General features: G+C 44.5%; 1 protein-coding gene across 2 annotated transcripts in view; it reads left to right on the top strand.

The window, feature by feature from the left end:
* Window positions 1–18456, top strand: part of Cox10 (heme A:farnesyltransferase cytochrome c oxidase assembly factor 10) — a 116846-nt gene that overhangs the window by 80774 nt on the left and 17616 nt on the right. For both annotated transcript variants that reach the window (NM_178379.3, XM_006534168.4), the window contains one exon: window positions 4743–4813. In NM_178379.3, coding sequence (NP_848466.1) covers window positions 4743–4813 — 71 coding nt within the window. The remainder of the gene's footprint in view (window positions 1–4742; window positions 4814–18456) is intronic.

Genomic DNA, 18456 nt, shown 5'->3' with positions numbered 1-18456 from the left:
AGCAGCATAGCATAGCTTGTGACTGAAATCCTCATTAGTCCCATGGAGTGAAAATGAAACACATATTTCAGGCCAGAAAGAAAAAGTCATTTCAAATGCCCAAAAAAAATGTATTTGAAAATTGGGATAAGGTGGTGATGTGAACATTTACAACAGACTCTTGTAACATGAGACTGCAGCTAATTCAGTACAGAATGTGGATTCTGATGGGCGGATGATTGATAATACTTACAGATTATACATCACTTTTTACTGATTATAGCAGTCCATGCCTATCTATAAGCATTGCTTGCACTGATGGCTCATGGAATGGTCAATGAAGACTCATCTGCATAGTATTATACTGTGTCTCTTTAATGATAAGAATTTTATATTCACAGCTCAAAAAGTCTGCCCCTTGGATTAATAGGTAATGAAAAGCCCTTTAAAACAAATTTTAATTAAATGTATGGCATTGTGAGCCACCTGATATTAGGTGCAGTGGAGGCAAGAGCAGTACATGCACTTAACTGCTAAATCACCTCTTCAGTTCCAAGTCAAGCACTTTCAGTGGTAGCCATGGTAAAAGTAAGTACAGAAACCCATGTCAGTGATAGCTTGGTCACAGTGTCAGACCCACAGTGAGAAACATAAGGGATCAGCTTTTCTGCAACCTAAGCCCTGAGCAGGTCAGGTAAGGCTGTTTGCTTGTGCATGGTGCGGGGTCCATAAACAAAGCCATGATCAAGAAAGCAGAGGAGGAGGGGAGCAATGTGGGGTCTGAAACATATCGACCAACGAGGACAAACCTGGACCATCTGGACTCGTGCAAGCAGCTGCCACCGATGCACCAGGTGACCTGACAGAGAGCAGCACAAAACTTGGCTCAAGATCTTCAGAAGCTGGAAGAACTTGGAAACCAGCTGCAGCCTGAGGAGATCTGTCCTGAGCTGGAGAAGCTGCAAGCCTGGTGCTGCTGAAAGCCAATAGTGTGTGGCCATCCAACAGAGTGTGGCCATCCAAGTGTGCGGCCATCAGATCTACAGCTGAGTGTAAGCTACAAACAGCACCTGACATGGAACCAGCTTTCCAAGAATCCACATGGCTGCTACTTCACATCTACTTCCAGATCTCACTAAGCTCTGTGACAGACTCTGTCCCACAGCTACACAGGAAAAACTTTGGGCAATATTGTTCCAGAATAGGCAAAGTGACATGAAACAGAGCCATCACAGTTCGTCCCTCCGAGCATGATACTCAGATGTACCTTTCAAGCAAATTTAGTTTCCAAATAGACCATAGCAATACATTATCTATGCTCTTACAGCCACCACACAGAGGCATTAATAGCTAGCTCCCCTAGAGGAGAAAAGACAGAGTCTTTGGGTGCTCTCCATTTTCTTCAAGCTTTTTGGCTTCTTGATGCTGCACAGCTTACACTAAATAAGATGTGAGACGCAACCCAGTAACCAACGCTTAAGAGACTTTAGATTTTTTTAAGTGATGTTATATATTTTAAAGAGACTGAAGTTTTAAAATGTTTGAATTTTTAAAGCCTGTGAGACTTCACAATTTCCAAAATAGTTCAGAACACAACTTTGCTTGATTCTTAATGTGTGTGTCCTGGTTATTTCTTTGTCAACTTAACAAACTAGAGTTCTTTCAAAGATGAACCTCAATTGAGAAAATGGCCCCATCAGATTGGCCTATAGGCAAGACAGTAGATCATGTTCTTGATTAATGATTGATGTGGGAGGGCCCAGCCCACTGGAGATGGTGCTGCTCCTGGGCAGTGGTCCTGAGTGCTATCAGAAAGAAAGCTGAACAGGGAGAGCCATGGAGCAAGGCAGGAAACAGTGTTCCTCCATGGTCTTCAGTTCCTGACTTGAGCTCCTGCCGAGGCGTCCCTCAGTAATGGAGTATGTCAGATGAAGTAAATCCTTCTTCCACAAGCTATTTCTGGCCAGTAGTATTTGATCTCAGCAATTAAAAAGTAAAGTGAGATCGAAATTGGTACTAGAAATAGAGTATTGCTGTAGCAGACCTGTTACTTTGAGGAAGAGTGTAGACGTATAGAAGGCCACTGAGTGCTCAGAGCTTAATGAACTGTTATGAGAACTTAGAGGATCAGGATACTTCTGATCAGATGTGATTTTTCAGGAGGAAGCAAAGACCCTATCAAGACTATTGAGATTGTTGACTAAGAATTTGTGGCAATACAACCTTTACTAGGACAATTGATGGTGACTAGCTGGGGCTGAAAAATCAGCTTTCATTAGTAAGAGACACACTTCATTGAGATAAAATCTTCTTAAAGTATTTTCTCAAGTTCAGCACACAGAAGGGGCCAAGGCCAGCTCATGCTGGCAGCCAAACTTGGTCTGCCAGGTGGTAAGTTTTAAAGGCAAGCAAGGTTCATAGAAATCAGCTGAGACCTTTTACTGTAAGAGGCCAGGAGAGACATTGGTAAAGGTGGAGCCTGAGTTACATTGGAAATGCTAGGATTGAAGGGGTCATGAAGAGAAGTTGAGGCTTGACACCATGTAGCAGGGTCAGAGTCCATGAAGCATGCCCAGGAGAGGTTAGTGATCCAGGTGCAGCCTGTGGAGACCCCTTCATATTGGAGATGACAGGCTCCAAAGACAGGGGCAGTGGCAGGCATGGTGTGGAGCTGGCCTGAGTCTATGAGGCAAGCTGTGTGTGCTAAGGATGGTGGAGCTGAGAGGGGAGAGCGACCTAAGCCCTTTGGAGCCGAGAACATCATGGGTGTATCCCAAATGCAAGACATCGAGCTGCAGGATTTGATTTACACTGTTGGCGTTTGGTTTTCATTTGGTTTGTTTGTAACCATGTCCTGGCACTTCCTCCTTAGAGTAAGAAGTTTGTAACTTAGTTTTGAGTTTACAGGGACACTTGAGAGACTTAAAATTGTAAAGTGGTGTTAGGTATTTTAAAGAGGCTGAACTTATAAAGTGTTTGAGTTTCTAAAGACTGTGGGGCTTTCAAAAGTTGGAATATGTTTTATTGTGTAATGTTTATTAATACGAGATCTTGGGTATAAGCAAGAAAAGGAAGTTATTGGTATGTCAAGATGACAAGCGGTCAGTTGTCCAGGTGGGGTTGGTTGGTTGTCATTTGTTTTTTGTCAACTTGATGCACAGAGTGTTATCTGGGAAGAGGGACCTCAGGATGGGAATGCTCAGATGACTTGTAGACATGTCTGTAGGGCGTTTGCATGGTTGATGTGGGAGGGCCCAGTGTACTGTGAATGGTGCCATCCCTGGGCTGGTGGTCCTTCATAGTCTAAGAAAGCAGAGTGAGCAAGCCATGGGAAGTAAGCTGGCATCCGACATTACTCCATGGTCTCTGCTTCAGTTCCTGGGTCCAGTTTCCTGCCTTGAGTTCCTGCCTTGGCGACCTTTCTCTCCATAATGAAGTGTGACCTGAGAGTTATAAACTAAAATAAATAAACCCTTTCCTTCCCAAGTTGCTTTTGGCTGTGGTGTTTCATCGTAGCAGTATAAAGAAGGCACAGTGAAACACGCGTGTTTGTTAATAGGCGGCACCGAATGGCTCCTCTAAGTACCCCAGCCCTTCCTACACTGCTCTCTGTGGCGATGTTTTCCTCTAGCCTGTAAGAGCTCAGCGTGCAGAGCCCAGCATTTGGAGCTACAGTTTGCACACATGGATAAGTGATTCCTATCACTGACGTAGACTCAGACCAGACATTTCTGAAATCTGTTAAACATGTTTTTCTTGAAAAAAAGATTTCATGCTCAAATAAGTTTTGGAAACACTGAGTACGCACCATTAATTAGATTTATTCCTGTTAGTGTTTCTCAGAGCCCTTATCGCACTACTATGATTCGACCATTGAGTCACTGTGGGAACAGTTCCCGCGGTTATTAAGGAACATGGCTGAAGATAGATTAACTTCTATTGAATTACCCTTTCTTCTACTGATTTGCCTCCAGCCCATTTAATCAAAGATTTTCTCAAATAACTGGTCAGATTTTGGATTACTTTTATACCCCTAAAGTTGACACGTAGGAGACATTTGATAACAAATTATAGAACTTATTTATATAGTTTATCATGGGTTTGGAAATTTCTTGAGCTGCCTTTGACAAGTAAACAAAAAAGCTTCATTGTGGGCATGAGAGACAACTGCTGAGTGCACTGTTTAGGCTGAGGTACTGTAAGCTTTATGATCGTTGTAACACGTGAAATCTAGCCTGTGCCAGGCAGAGCAAGAAAACCAAACTCATAGCCTCACCTCAACTCTTTCATCTGGGCTGGTGATTACTCCTGGTCTCAACAGCGGTGCTGATGGCCGATAGACCTACAGGCATGGGGTATGTGGTGGACTCAGGTGTGAAAGGCAACTTGGGAAGGAAAGGGTTTATTTATTTATTTATTTATTTTTATTCTGCCTTAAAGCTGGAACAACGGGGCTTAAAGATTGTAACTGTGTATTTAGCAAACCATTTTTAATGAGAGTGAAAATACATATTCTTTACAGTGCATTTTTTAAAGTTTGTCTTTCCCAGAGAAGTTTTCTTTAGGAAACGACACAGTATTACTTCTTGTTATCAGAGGTGAGATGAGAAGGGGGGCATCTTAGTGGATGAGAGGTCTCCAGCACCGCCACTACCAGAAAGAAGGGAAAGGGCTAAAATCTGCTGAGGAAAGAGTGTCAATACCAAAGCAGGATTGTTTTATATGGTATTTAATAGCTTCTTGTTTTCTGTCTGTTTTTCCAGTTTTTTGAGGTGCCGTTCGACTCAAACATGAATAGAACAAAGAACAGGCCTCTGGTTCGAGGGCAGATAAGGTAAGTCATGGCTGATCCTCCTCCACATTCATGGACTTACTCACCCTGAAGCTTGTTTTATTGTTATGCTCATTTAGCAGGATAATTATAGTAAGTTTTCCCCTAGGTCCCATTACCCATCTAGTCTCAGGTTCTTGGCCTCATTAGCAGTGTCAGATATGAGCTCACTGGTAGAGTGAGGCCTAAATCCAATCAAAAAGGTGGACAGCTGTTCCCATAATATTTGTGCTACTGTTGTACCGATATCTTGCAGACAGGCCATTGTTGTAGCTCTTGTGGTTCGTAGCTGGGTAAGACTGATGACTGCTTTTCTCCTCGGGTAACGTGTATGGCACCGTCCTACACTATGAGCAATGTTAGTCAGTAGAGATGAAACATCTAGTTGAGTGCCAGCTAGATTTCTTCATGTTCAATGCCTAAGTAAGTGGAGTCTTCAGCAGTGGAATCTTAGCCTCTGGTTGTAGAAGGTAACCAATTTTGTGGCAATTTAGAATTTGCTGGGGAGACTCTACAGAACCCCTTTAGCCAAAGACTCAAAAAAATATAGCTCATTCCCAGTACTGATGGTTTTACTTGGTAATATAATATGTCTAGTTGGGACATTGCCTTCCCCATTATAAGTTCATTTAAATTCCATTCGTATGTGTATATGTTTTAGGAACCTTCTACCATAGTAGGTTTCAGTATAGTTTCGCTATGGCCTTTAGCTATCCCTCCTCATATTTTCTCCCCTATCCTACCCTGCCCTCCCATCCTCTTCCCCATGTAATCCTCCTAATTTCCCACTCATCCCCTTATAACAGTATATCATATCTCTTCTTCCATGGAAGATCCCAGAAAGTAAGTGTGTGTGTGTGTGTGTGTGTGTGTGTGTGTGTGTGTGTGTGTGAGAGAGAGAGAGACAGAGAGAGAGAGACAGATAGACAGAGACAGAGTGTTTGCTTTAATGCATTTACTAAACAGGCACTGTCATAGACTGAAGGGCAGTGATGACCAAGGTAACAGTTCTGTGTCTTACAGGATACCGGATACCAACTTCGATTCTACATGGAGACCAATGCTAGGTGATTTGTTAATACAGGAAAGAGTATCTGACACAAACACAGGGTCTCCCTCTTCTCTCACCCCATCTACCCTGTTTATTTTTCTATTGCAGATCACTGTTCTGAGCCCAGGGGTTCTGGAGATCTCTGCAGAGTGCCCTGCAGGCTTTGCAGGGCATGTCTCCACCTCTGCCCTTTTCCTTTCATTTCTTCATTTGCTTTCTAAAGCCAGACACCTGGAGGCAGCCTTTGGCTTCCCTTGTCCCTCTCTTTGTTGTTTAGTACCTCCAGGCCTTTTAGCCTTCTGGACAGTCCTAGAATCTGTGTCCACTTCAAGTAGGTGCAGGTTGCTCAGCAACTGGCTAGCTTCTCTGCCTTTATTTTCCCATTCTCTTGCTTCCACTCAGTTGGAAGGTGCATCTTCTTTCAGTGATCGGATTGGTTCTACCTTAAACCTTTTTACAAAATGCAGTTAAAACAGAATATTTTGTTTTGATTCCTTCCAGTGCCGCCAAGGCCTTTTCTCGGTACACTTCCCTGCAGCTCTTGCAGCCTCTCCCTGAGGCGTCTGCTCTCTTGTTCTCATCTGCCCTCACCTCACACCATGCTTCTTCCTGTCTGCCAGGCAGCCAACTGTGCCCGTGATGGCCGGGGAGCCCGTAGGCTTTGTTGTGCTGCTGTTACTGCATCCTGCTCTGTACTTGGTACTGTCATAGCCCTGCCCAGTGCTGTCTACTCCTGCCTCCCTCTCCTTCTCCGTATTATTGCATTGTGAGCTCTGAGACCAAGGTCTCATAAAAGTCATGTGATGTACCAGTGTCCATAGCAGACAAACACAAAGCAAATCTCGCATGGCAGAGTGCTGATGGCAGTTGTCTTCACTAGGGTTTCCATGGTTGTAATAAAACACTGTGACCTAAAGCCACTTTGGGAGAAAAGAGTTGATTTCATCCTACACCTCCAGGTCACACTCTATCTCTGGAGCAAGTCAGGGCAGGAATTGCTGGGCCCTCTCGAACCAGTCATTAATCAGGACAGCCCTCCACAGACTTGCTCACAGGCCAGTCTACGGGGGTATTTTCCCAACTAAGAGCTCCTCTTCACAAATGACTCTAGCTTCTGTGAAGTATATTAAAACTAGCCAGCACCGCGATGATGAACAGATCGACAAACAGATGGGCAGACAATAGAGAACAGAAATGTCTCCCAGACCACACAAATACAAAAGTCAGGACATTTTTGATTTCCTAACACGTCTGTTAAAGCAAGCACACATGACGTAGACTGCCAAGGCACTGAGGTCAGGAGTGAAGGATGCGTACACGAGCTTTAAGATTAGAGGAGGGCAGGCACACGGATGGCAAAGCAGGTAAAGGAGCTTGCTACCAAGCATAATGACTTCAGCTCAGTCCCCTAGGCCCACTTGTTAGAAAGAGAGAACTGATTGCCACAAGTTCACCTCTGACCTCCACAAGCATGCTGTGGCGTGTACACATACACATATAATAAATAATAAATGACAAGTATAGAAGTAAATGGAATTTTAAATGCTTTCAAAGGGGCTAAGAGGAGTGCACCTTCAGACAGACTTGCCAAGTGCTCAGCAAAGAAGGCTCTGGACACAATGGACAGGGTAAAGCAGATGGCACATGCCAAGGAACAAGGAAGGGAATGCTCTGAGATGCAGTTAGCATAACCCATTCCAAGAACCGACTTAGATTCACCTGGGAAGCCAGAGGCAGTCACATGTGCGACACTGGGGCCAAGTTTCAGCTAAAATGGTCCCTCAGGAGGTGAAGATCACTAGAGGGGAAAAAATGGAGACGTGTTACAAGTCCCAGAAGATGACCTCAATGACAGCTAGGAGCAGGAAGGCGGTGGGGTAGGGGGCTGAGTTTTTAGTGTTGAAGTCCCTGGAGTCCCCCTGTGTCTCTAACCAGGCTGATGCTAGGGTGGCTGGCGGCTGCTTTCCAAGCCTCTGCCTGCTGTGTGGAGTGCCTATCCTCCGCAGATGGACGCTGCCCATCCCACCTCCCTACCTCACCCCCATGACTCTGTCTGCTTCTTTTTTCTCCTTCTACAACCCTTGTTCACTAAGGAACAGTTGTTTCTCTCTGACATGGCCCTACATCTACTTTTGTCAAGTCCTCCACGTCTCAGGTAATTCCTAAGGCAGAGGAGCCAAGAAAGGTTAGAATGTAATCAATCGTTGAGAACTAGTGGATCTAGTGTGGAGCCCAGTCCTTTGACCACCACCAACCAAATGAACAATTCTTTAGCCCTTGGAGCTGGACCTACCTGAAGGCAGGAGGGAGTAGACGGGCGACCTTCCTACCGCAGACCTCCTGCTGGCCAAATGCTTTCAGTGCTGAGCCACTGCGGCCTTGTTATTCCCCTTGCAATCTCACTAGGCCATTCTCCAACTTGAGCGAGCACAGCCACTGTTCCCTAGACGTGTGTGGACATAATCCTGCATGTCCTTTATGGATGACTTGAGGGGACTGTGAGGGATAATGTAGAGTCTAATATGTTTCCCCTTAGGGCTGACCTACATAAACTGAATACATTTAGGGCTCTGCTCCACATGTTTTAAGATTAAAGGGTATCCAGCCTGAGACAGCCTTAGCAGCCCAGGCTGCTCGCCGGTCCTTATAATCGCTGCCTTTTGTACAGCTTGTTTACACGGGGGCAGGAGATGATGGTGGCTGTAGTTGATAACTAAGGAATAGTAAGTTAATTCGCTTTTTTTAAATAATGAAAATATACTCTTTATATTTTAAACATTGAAATTTTCTTTATTTTTACTAGAGTTGAAAAGTGAAATAGAGCTAAAATAAAATCTAATGAGAACAAACTTACAAAATTATATTCTTTTTCTCACCTTCCCAAGACAAGTACAGAGGACAGTCCCCCAGTTTTAATTACCTGCCAATAGCCTGTATACAATACCAGTTGCCGTCCATGGTGGTCCATACCGATGATCCTGGTAGTTATAAGGCTAAGAGGAGGGATCACAAACTTGAAGGCAGCCCGGACTACGTATTGACTGTATTATAAAACACAAAGTATTTATGAAACACAAAAGTCTCAGTCACAGCTGTAGCTCAGTTGGCAGTCTGTACTCAACATATGCCTGATCCTGTGTTTCCTGGCACCAGAAAAGCCACTTCCTTTGTTATGCTGTTGTCACTTACAATTTAAAAAAAAAAAAAAAAAAAAAAAAAACAATTTTTAATCTTACCCCATTTGAAAAACACTGCTTCCATCATTTCCTGCACTAGTGAAAGAAACGGTGTCCTTATGTTAAGATGGGTGCCCGGACTCATCCTAAAACATACGACCATGGTTCTTTGTCATTCGTGTGTGTATCCTGGACCACCTTACAACAGCACAGATACTTAATGGAAACAGCTTTACTGCTGGTTACCAGTGTCTTTCCTGTGGAAACACTTGACCCTGTGGCTTTCTGCTTTTCCTTCAACTCTGGGTCCTTTGTGGCAGGATGATTTATCAGGCTCTTCAGTGGCGTGGGAGCCACCATATGACAGTGAGCATATCACTCAGGAAGGGCCCAGATGCACGGGAGGTCTCCTGGAGCCACAGTGCTCTTGGCTAAAGAGCTCTTGTATCTGCCTGGAAGGAAGTCTGCAGAGAAGTGCTCCAGGGGCTTGGTAATGGAGCTGTCTTAACCCTGCTGTCATCTGCAGGAGCGTAGCCCTATTGGAGCCAGAGCTGTTCTCCTGGGAACATGTGATCCCTGGCTTCAGACTGACCACTCCTATTGCCAATAGGGATTTGTTATGTACAAAGTTAAGAGATGGTTTGCTTCTGAGGCTTTCTGGGGCTCTGGTGTCCTGTTGTTTGCATATTCTCACTAGATCTTTTCTTCCTACCCCTTATGTTACACAACTGTGCAGTGTTATTGAACTTTCTACGTGGTGAGGTTCCCATCTTCCTGCACATTATTCCTAATAGGATAAAATGGATTTAGTAGTCCAAAGATGCCTGGAGGAATGGTTTGACATGAATAGTCCCAGAATTTTTTCCCCAATATTTACTTTAGTTACTTTAAGGATAAGAACAAGCAATTGTGTACTATAAGGATAAGAACGAGCAGTTGCTCTTGAGGAGTTGTTGGGAGCACTAACTAGTCCTCCAGGCTCTGCCCAGCCCTGCTGAGAGCAGGTCATTCTGCCAGACTCACCCAAAGGCTTCTCCCAGGACTTTCCAGACATGCCACCCCTGGTCTCTTCTCTGGCTTAACACTTAGACAGGGTGTCTTCTATCCTAGATAGACACCTGCATGCTGTGTACAGTGGCTCTTCTGTTTGTCCTCTTTGGAGAGAGCCCCGCCCCCTTAGTACTTGCTGCTTGCAGCTGACCTCCAGTCTCCTGGCCACCTCAGCTCTCTCTGCATAGCACTTCACCGTGCTCTCTAACGCTAACCTTCTGCATCCCTCTCTCACTTAGATTCACACATCCCCAAAGTGACCATCTCAGCCTTAGCCCTCAGGCTTCAGTTTAGTTCTCTCATGTCCAAAGCTTTGAGGAAAAACCTCCACAGCCCAAGTGTGAGCTGGTAGCTCACCCCTGACCTGGATCCCTGGGGCAAAAGAAAAATAAACTTGGCAGTTAAACATTAGAGATGGCAGGAGACAGAGGCTGCTGTGCCTAGCAGCTTGTGCCTGACTTCAGCTGATGTTCATCTCCAACTCTGGGTTCACAGGATGACTTTCAAGCTATAATCCACCTCCCCTGCCTCAACACAGACTTATATGAAATCCTGTCTGAGCTTTATTCTTTATACTCAAAGAGTATTCTTAAACATTGTAATAACTGCATTTGTTTTGCTTCAGCTATAGAGGCCTGTCTCCCACCTCCCCTCCCTTTCCCTTCCCTCTCCTCCTGTCTCCTCTCCTCTCCTCCCCATCTGGCAGGTCTTCCTCAGCATCGTTTCATTGTTCTGTCAGAGTTGAAGCTCTCTGTTTTTCCTTGTTTTCTGAGAATGCAGAGAGATATAGGCACCTATAATCTACTGTCTGCATCACCTTGAGGTTTTCCAGTTTGAATTCCCAATGTGCCTCATATGGAGGTAGTTCAGTAATACCCCTGTCGTTGGTATGTCCAGTTAAATTCATATTCTTAATATTATTATTTCTTCTAAATGTGTTAGAATTCTCACTTTTAATTCAACTCATCAAAAATGTATTGATTATCTGTGGTGGTAACAGCACTGTGCATTTTGTTTGTGTCATGGTGAACGCTTTATAAAATGGACAGGAAAATTAGATGGGCAAAAGCTTCGCATACAGGACCGGGCAGCCCCAAAGTTAAGTGAAATTAATAAATTGGCATGAACAAAGGTCTCTGAGAAGTAGAAGATACAGAAAAGGACAGCGTGGACACTGCTCGCCTCCTGACCAGGCCGCTGAGCTTATCCTTCCTGCCTGTTATATTTTGGAAGGCATCTGTATTTTGATTACATCTCCCTTGAATTTTCCATTTTCCAGCTTGGTGATGCTGACAGAGAAATAATAGATGTCAACATTAGTTTTTCCAAGTTAATGGATCAGATGAGGGTAATCCATAATGCGTAAGCTTATGTGGGCTGTAAGCAGGAGAGATTGCCTGATAAGAGCTGAGCAGGAGGTTATTTGGGGAGGATAAATGGAAGCCCTTCTAATCGGGTCAGCCATACCTGTCTTTAAAATGAATGATAAAGACTGAGTTTTAGAACGAAATGAATGGATTGTTTAGTTGGCATTACTAACTTAAAGAGCAGGGTTTAGCTTAAGTATTACAGGGACTTACAGAAGACATTTTTCAAATTTACTGAAGGTTTTACCAGTAAGCACTTAAGCAAATGTAAACATTGTGTAGGCTACAGGGGAGCTGTGTTAGTCACCACCCAGTCCTGCTGGTCTAGTGGCCGAGGACCTAACAAGGCCCAGGCCTGCGCAGCTTCAGAGGCTTGTTATGATTAGTCTCTCAGTGTGTGTATACTGCTAATGTAATAAGGACATAAACATTTGCTAAGTAGAGAAATTTCTTTCTGTAATGTTAACCAGTGATTTGAAGCGGCAGGAAAAACAAATTTGTTCTCAACTTATTTGCAGAGGTGTTAATGTAGAGAAGATTGTTCTAGAATAAGATCGTTCAGTACCATGAGCCATGGCGTTGAGGAGTCAGCAAAGTCTTTATACCTCTCCTCATGCTGAGGCATTGCTGAGGCTGAGCACACAGGGAGTCCCTGGTAGTCAGGAGAAAAGGACTGACTCACATGTGAAGGACTCTATGCGTGATGGCTTCTTCGGGTCCCATGTCCCTACGTAATAGCTGTAAGATATCCCAATATTCTAAAAAATACTCACTTAACGAGATAGCTGTTATTTCTTAGGAACTTAGTCTATGTTTGCTTCTGGCTGTTGTTGTTTAACAGTCGTCAAGGTACGCATAGGCTGACGTTCCTCTTCTCAAGACTGGACTGTACAAATACTGTGCCCACCGGTGAGTGCAAGTGTAGGCTCAGAGGTGGTCTGTTTTATGGTCTGTCGGAGTTCACTGGGCAGTGTTCTTAGATACAGAGAACATCAAGTTGAATGCTGTAGACTGACTACACTAAAGTATGGTCTGGGAGATGTACAGGCAGGATGGCGGACCCAATAAACACAAAGACCACAAAGGGCTGCAAGAGCCCCACAACAGACATGGAGGTTCCCCCTCTCACTGGTGGAAGTGTTCAGGAAGAGAAAGGCAAGAGCCCCAAAACAGACATGGAGGTCCCCACCCTGCTGGAAGATGAAGGTGAGGGGGAAATGTTCTTGGAAATTTTTCATCGCCCTTGTTACGCCATTGCTTTTGTCTTCGGAACGTGCTGGGGATGGGCCAGGGCTTCATGCAGGCTGTAAGTGTAAGTGTACAGTGTCTGTACACTGGCCTACATCTCCACTCTTGTCTATCTATGAGAAGTATAGGGAGCAGCATTCATAAAGTTAGCAGGCACTTGCTCTCCTACCTAGACCCAAGAGAACAAACATTGGAGACCACAGAGCAAGTCCAGACTTATGGGCCTACTGTGCATGCTTGCCTTAACCACCAGCATTTAAAAATAGAACCCTACCCTGCGAGGCCAAGGTGATGCACCCCCACTTGTCTGCACTCCCTTTCTTTCAAGTGAGCTCAAGGGCCTCCTGCGTTGGCAGCCTGCTTCCTGCTGTGTCTGTGTTTGTAAACACTGTCCCAGATTTAACTAAACGTACAGATTGCTGGGGAAGAGGGGCAGTGAAGTGGACCTGTCTCGCTCGGGCTTCACATGCCAGTTGGGGCAAACACAGTTCCCGTCATCTCCAAACCTGTGGGGGTAGATGTCCTGCCTTCACTTTCTAAGTTGTGTTTATTAAAGCTAGTAACACCTTGCAAAGACTCCCCAAATCCATTAGCTGTATTTTACATAAGTGAATAAAGTCCTATATTTAAAAGCTAAAGCAAGAGTTACAAAGTAGAAGAGAAAAGTGAGGGTCTCCTGTGCAGTAGGTACAGGCTGTTAGGTGAGAAGAATCGGTGTTTCCGTGGGCAGCCCTGCCCGGATGCTTAAGAAGATTCAGAGATTGCACCTTTGCTGGGGTACGGGGGATGGACTGATTTTCATAGATGGATCAAAGCATCTGTGGTGGTTTGAATGACAGTGGCCCCCGTATAACACTCAGAGATTTGAATGTTTTGTTCCCAGTTGGTGGACTATTTACCACAGATTAGGAGGTGTGGCCTTCTTGGGGGGTTGGGTTGCAAATGAGGGTGGGCTTTGAGGTTTCAAAAGCCCATGCATCAGTCCCGGTCTCACTTCCTGTCTTATGATGGTGGCTCAGATATAAGTTCTCAGCTACTGCTCCCGAGCCATGCCTGCCTGCCTGCTGCCACACTTCCTGCCATGATGGTCAAGGACTCAGCCTCAGCAACTATAAACAAGCCCCCGGAAATGCTTCCGTTTATAAGTTGTTTTGACCATGGCATCTCTTCACAGCAATAGAACAGTAACTAAGACAACATTGGAATCACCCCAGACACACACACAGTCTTTCTACAAACATCTTTTCTGTGTAATTTAAGTGAGTTACTATGGCACCCTTGAGGGCTCATTGACTGCTTCTTCCTGACTGAGGTTAGCTCAGAAATCTGCCATATCCTACAGACCTGGTCCTGGAGACCCGGCTGGGGTGACAAGGGAGTGAAGAACAGATAGAGAGAGGCAAGCTGGGGTCTAGTGGGTTACACTTATGCATCCCCACACAGGAGGAGCTTAGTGAGGTCTGTGGGGAGCCGTCTTAGGCTGCAGTCATGGAAGAGGAAGCTGTGCTTGGTAGTTTTAGCGCACACTGGTCATCATGAGTACACAGTCATCCTTGGACCAGCCACGGCCTTGCCATGTCTCTGAGCCATAACAGGGAAGGCATGGCCATGTGGGACCACACATTCACTCGGAACAGAGCGTCTTCACCAGCTCTCCATCGAGCTCAGCCTAGAGCAGGCAGGGCTCACTGACTTCTCTCCTACAGCCTGATTTAAACAGCAGATCCCTCATATCTTCCTCCTGCATTTGTAAGAGTCTTATGGTTGCTTTTTAAAAAACTCCTTTAGTACAAGCAGATGTACTGTTTTGTTCTTTCAAAAAAGATTTTTCGGGGCTGGTGAGATGGCTCAGTGGGTAAGAGCACCCGACTGCTCTTCCGAAGGTCCGGAGTTCAAATCCCAGTCAACCACATGGTGGCTCACAACCATCTGTAACAAGATCTGACTCCCTCTTCTGGAGTGTCTGAAGACAGCTACAGTGTACTTACATATAATAAATAAATAAATCTTAAAAAAAAAAAAAAGATTTTTCATATAACACTATCTTTATTGTCCTTAGTATAATCAATAATAAATAAAAAACATTTGCTATTTGTTTCATTTCTTGCATTCCTCTTAAATATGGTATAAAATTTAGTCTTTCAAAATTAGTTTTATGCCTTCATTGTCCTTAAGTTGTGAGATGATGCCAGTGTCCTGCTTCTTTGTCATAGCATAGCTTGAGGCTTACACAGGCTACCTAATAAGATTCTATGGAGACCTTTTCAGAACAGTTATCTGTAAAGACATTCCCCAAAAACTCATTTCAAAGCTCAAGTGCGGGATTTATACAGGAAATTAAAATTAAATTGGCTTGATTTGATGAAGGTTTAAATTTTTCTTTTGTTTTTGAAGGAAGGAAATTTTATTTTGTGATTTAAAGGTCATTTATTCAGGAAGAATGGGCAAGAAGTATGAGATTAATTTTTGTGTAGGCCAAAATTACCTGTGGAGCCGGTCATAATACAAAGCTTGATTTAATGCAGTGCTTCCTGGACCCCCAACACACTGCTTACACAGAATGGCCCAGTTTCCCCAGGAAGTTATTTAAAAGGCAAGTAATTTAAATTACATTTATTAAGTGCAATGAATAGACATATTAAAGCTTGCATTTCTCCTTGTTTCCAATATCTCTAGAAAATTCTCCTTTAGTAGATTTATGTCAAGACTATCACTTAGCAAACAAAGCGATGTCCCGTTGTAAGGGACATGTATGGATCAACCCCCACTCCTGGTCTGTCAGTTCCTCTTCTGTGGTAGCCTTGGGCAAAAAAGGCAGTAGAGAGAGTCGTAATTTAAAATGTAATTGAGTTTGCACGTGAATTTTGAAGTAAATCACTAGCCCTCGTCATGACGGTGAACCTCTCTGCATGAGTGGATGGGTGTGAAGACTCACTCTCAGGCCTCGCATGCACCCAGCCTGCTGTACATGCGACACTCTCAAACCACTTGCAGTGAGTGACTATATTTCTGCAGACATTTGGACACTTATTCTCATACCCACTTTATATTCATTGCTAATATTTCCCATACAAATGCATTCCAGCCAGAACCATTCAGAGTCCCTTGTGTCTCTGATCCTACTGGGTGGACACTGTCACAGCTGCTGTGGTAGAGGGCTGGGGACACCAACAGTTTTTAAAGATCAGTCAGGTTTTATCTATTGCTAGTTCATGTTTTATCTGATAGAACAAAATTAAATTCTTATACGAATTGTTACTACAAATACATACATGCATGCATACATACATACACACATACATACATACACACATATAAATTCTTAAGTAGACTTCAACATAAACCAGGGAAAGAATCACGGTGCAATTTTCAAAGTTCCTACCTATATCCAGCTCTGCTTAAAGGCCCCTCCATGTTTAGATGCAGCTTTCTCATTGCATGTGTTCTCTCATGCAGCTGATCTTACAGTGATAGCCCATGGGACTTTGTGTCTGTGCCTGTGTGTTTAATGTCTCTCTTCCTCTCTAAATAAAACGTCCCTATTTTTCTGTCTGCTCTGTTGCCAAGTAACGCAGTGATTGACGGTCCAGGCAGTGAGAAGTACGGATGAATGAGTGAACAAACAAGTGAAGGCCCTGTACGGTGTTCCGTAAGAGGGTCTGTGAAGTGCTGCTCCCCACGTACCTGAAACTCCCGAGTGAGAACTCTGCACAGCAGACCCACTCCTGCCCTGTGCTCTTGCTATTGGAGCTTTTGACCTGAGTTGAGCTGAGCTCCAATAACAACACTGAAATAGCCCTAACACACACACATCACATCTTTCTGTTGAGGAAACAAGGACCATAAGAGGTTAAATACCAGGGCCTGAACTAGACTCACAGTGCCTGCATCCCAGCCAGTGTGGTTAGTCAGGAAAGCAGATAATAATAATAATAAAATTAAAAGACTGTAAAAGAGTTTTGTTATAAGGATATTCAGCAGGCACTAGAGCAGAAGCAGTAAATGAAGCTCAGGGCTCTCCAGCCCCAGAGTTATACTTCTAATGGTGCGCACACTCGAGGCTGGACGACTAAGTCAGTCCCTCTAAGGGGAGTCAGGGAAGTCAAGGGGCACACTGCTGCTGCTAGGTCATAACCCCATGTTCTTTGCGCTGGAACAGGTCAGAAGCCACACACTGATTGATAGGCACTTTACGTGGGTGACCTGGCCTGGCCAGCCACAGTGTGCGAGTGGCTCCTGTAGGCCCAGAAAGTATACTCTTACCATGTAAGTGCCAACATTGTGTTGGCAGTGGGATGGCATAGTTTGTGACCTGTTTGGGGTCCTACCTGGTTCCCAGGTAATGCCGATGCTGCTAGGCAGGGGCCACACCCAGAACTACTGTGTGGTGGGTGGATGCAGAATCCTATCCCCTGGCTCTAGGCACAAGGAACCCCAAGGAATCCTGCAGAGCCCACTGGCAGCCAGATACAGCGCTCACATGGATATGAACAGCTATAGAATTAAAGGATATGAAGAGCAAAACCATAGTAGGGAGGTGCAAAGGAGAGTTTTTAATGCAGAACTGAGTAACAGAAAGAAAGTGGTCCCTCATACTGTGTCAGCTGTGTCTTCATGTTGGGGGCACTTGCGGAACCGTCAAGGTAGAGCTGTAGACGGCCTTTCTGAGCAGTCACTCGGCGGTGTGATGTGATGGGGGATGTGCAGAGTGGCTGGCCTGAAGTCACAAGGGTTGCTGCCTTCAGACTGTGAGACTTTACTCTCAATTTGTAAGCAGAGTCGAGTTCTGTTTAACAAGACGAGAAAGGGACACTCTTTCCAAATGAAAAATAGGTATCTATTGAACCTGTCAAGTTTTGGTCTGGGTTTCCACTCAGTGACACAGCACTCAGCTCATTGCCTGTGGCCCTTGCTGGTCCCTATCACCACACACACAGCTAAAAATGCCAAACTTCTACAGCTTTAATAGTGCCCTGGTATTGTCACTGCCCAGGTAAACTGGACTTTAAAACATAGCCCAGTCTCTACTTGCTGTATTCTCTCTTCCTGGAAGCACTGTCCTTGCCTGCTTCTTCCTCCACAGTTTCAGAGATCACTGCTTCCTTTAGCACTGAATATCACATTGGATAGTTGTTTTTTTAATTTCTAGATTACATTTATGTATGTAGTTGTACGTGTGAGTGAATGGTGGCGCGTGTAAAATCAGAGAACAAGAGTTGTTTCTTTCCTTCCACCAAGAGAGCTGGGGTTAAAGTCAGGTCAAGAGACTTTGAGACAGCCCTTACCCACTTAGCTGTCACACAGGTCCTTCTCTGCCACTTTGCCCTTCATCTGTCACTGGGTCTCAGATTAAATGTTCATTTCCAGTCAGATATGGCAATACAGGCCTTTAATCCCAGCAATGCTGACCCAGGAAATGAGAGAGTGGATCTGCAGGGGTGTTTCATCAGTGTGTCCCAAGGCCAGTTGGAAAACTCTGGATTCAATTCATGAACCAGTCTATAATCCCAAGCCTAGGCCCACCTGCCAAGTTACTTTACTTGTGTTGAGTCTCCCCAGAAAAATTAAGAGATACTATAATCTTTCAAATTTACTTTGTTGATTTGAATAATTGTTGTTTGTTTGTTTTATGGGAAGGGGTGCTGTGGTTGTCTTGGAGACATGATACTGTTTTGCCTCTATCCTGCTAGCAAGTTTTGGTTTGGTTTGGTTTGGTTTGGTTTGGTTTGATTTTCAGTGCCCTATCTACAGTGT

Source organism: Mus musculus, chromosome 11 (genome assembly GCF_000001635.26).
Source record: "Mus musculus strain C57BL/6J chromosome 11, GRCm38.p6 C57BL/6J".
Taxonomy (NCBI): Eukaryota; Metazoa; Chordata; class Mammalia; order Rodentia; family Muridae; genus Mus; species Mus musculus.
The sequence above is the reverse complement of the archived record's forward strand: the minus strand, read 5'-3'. Positions and strand labels throughout refer to the sequence as shown.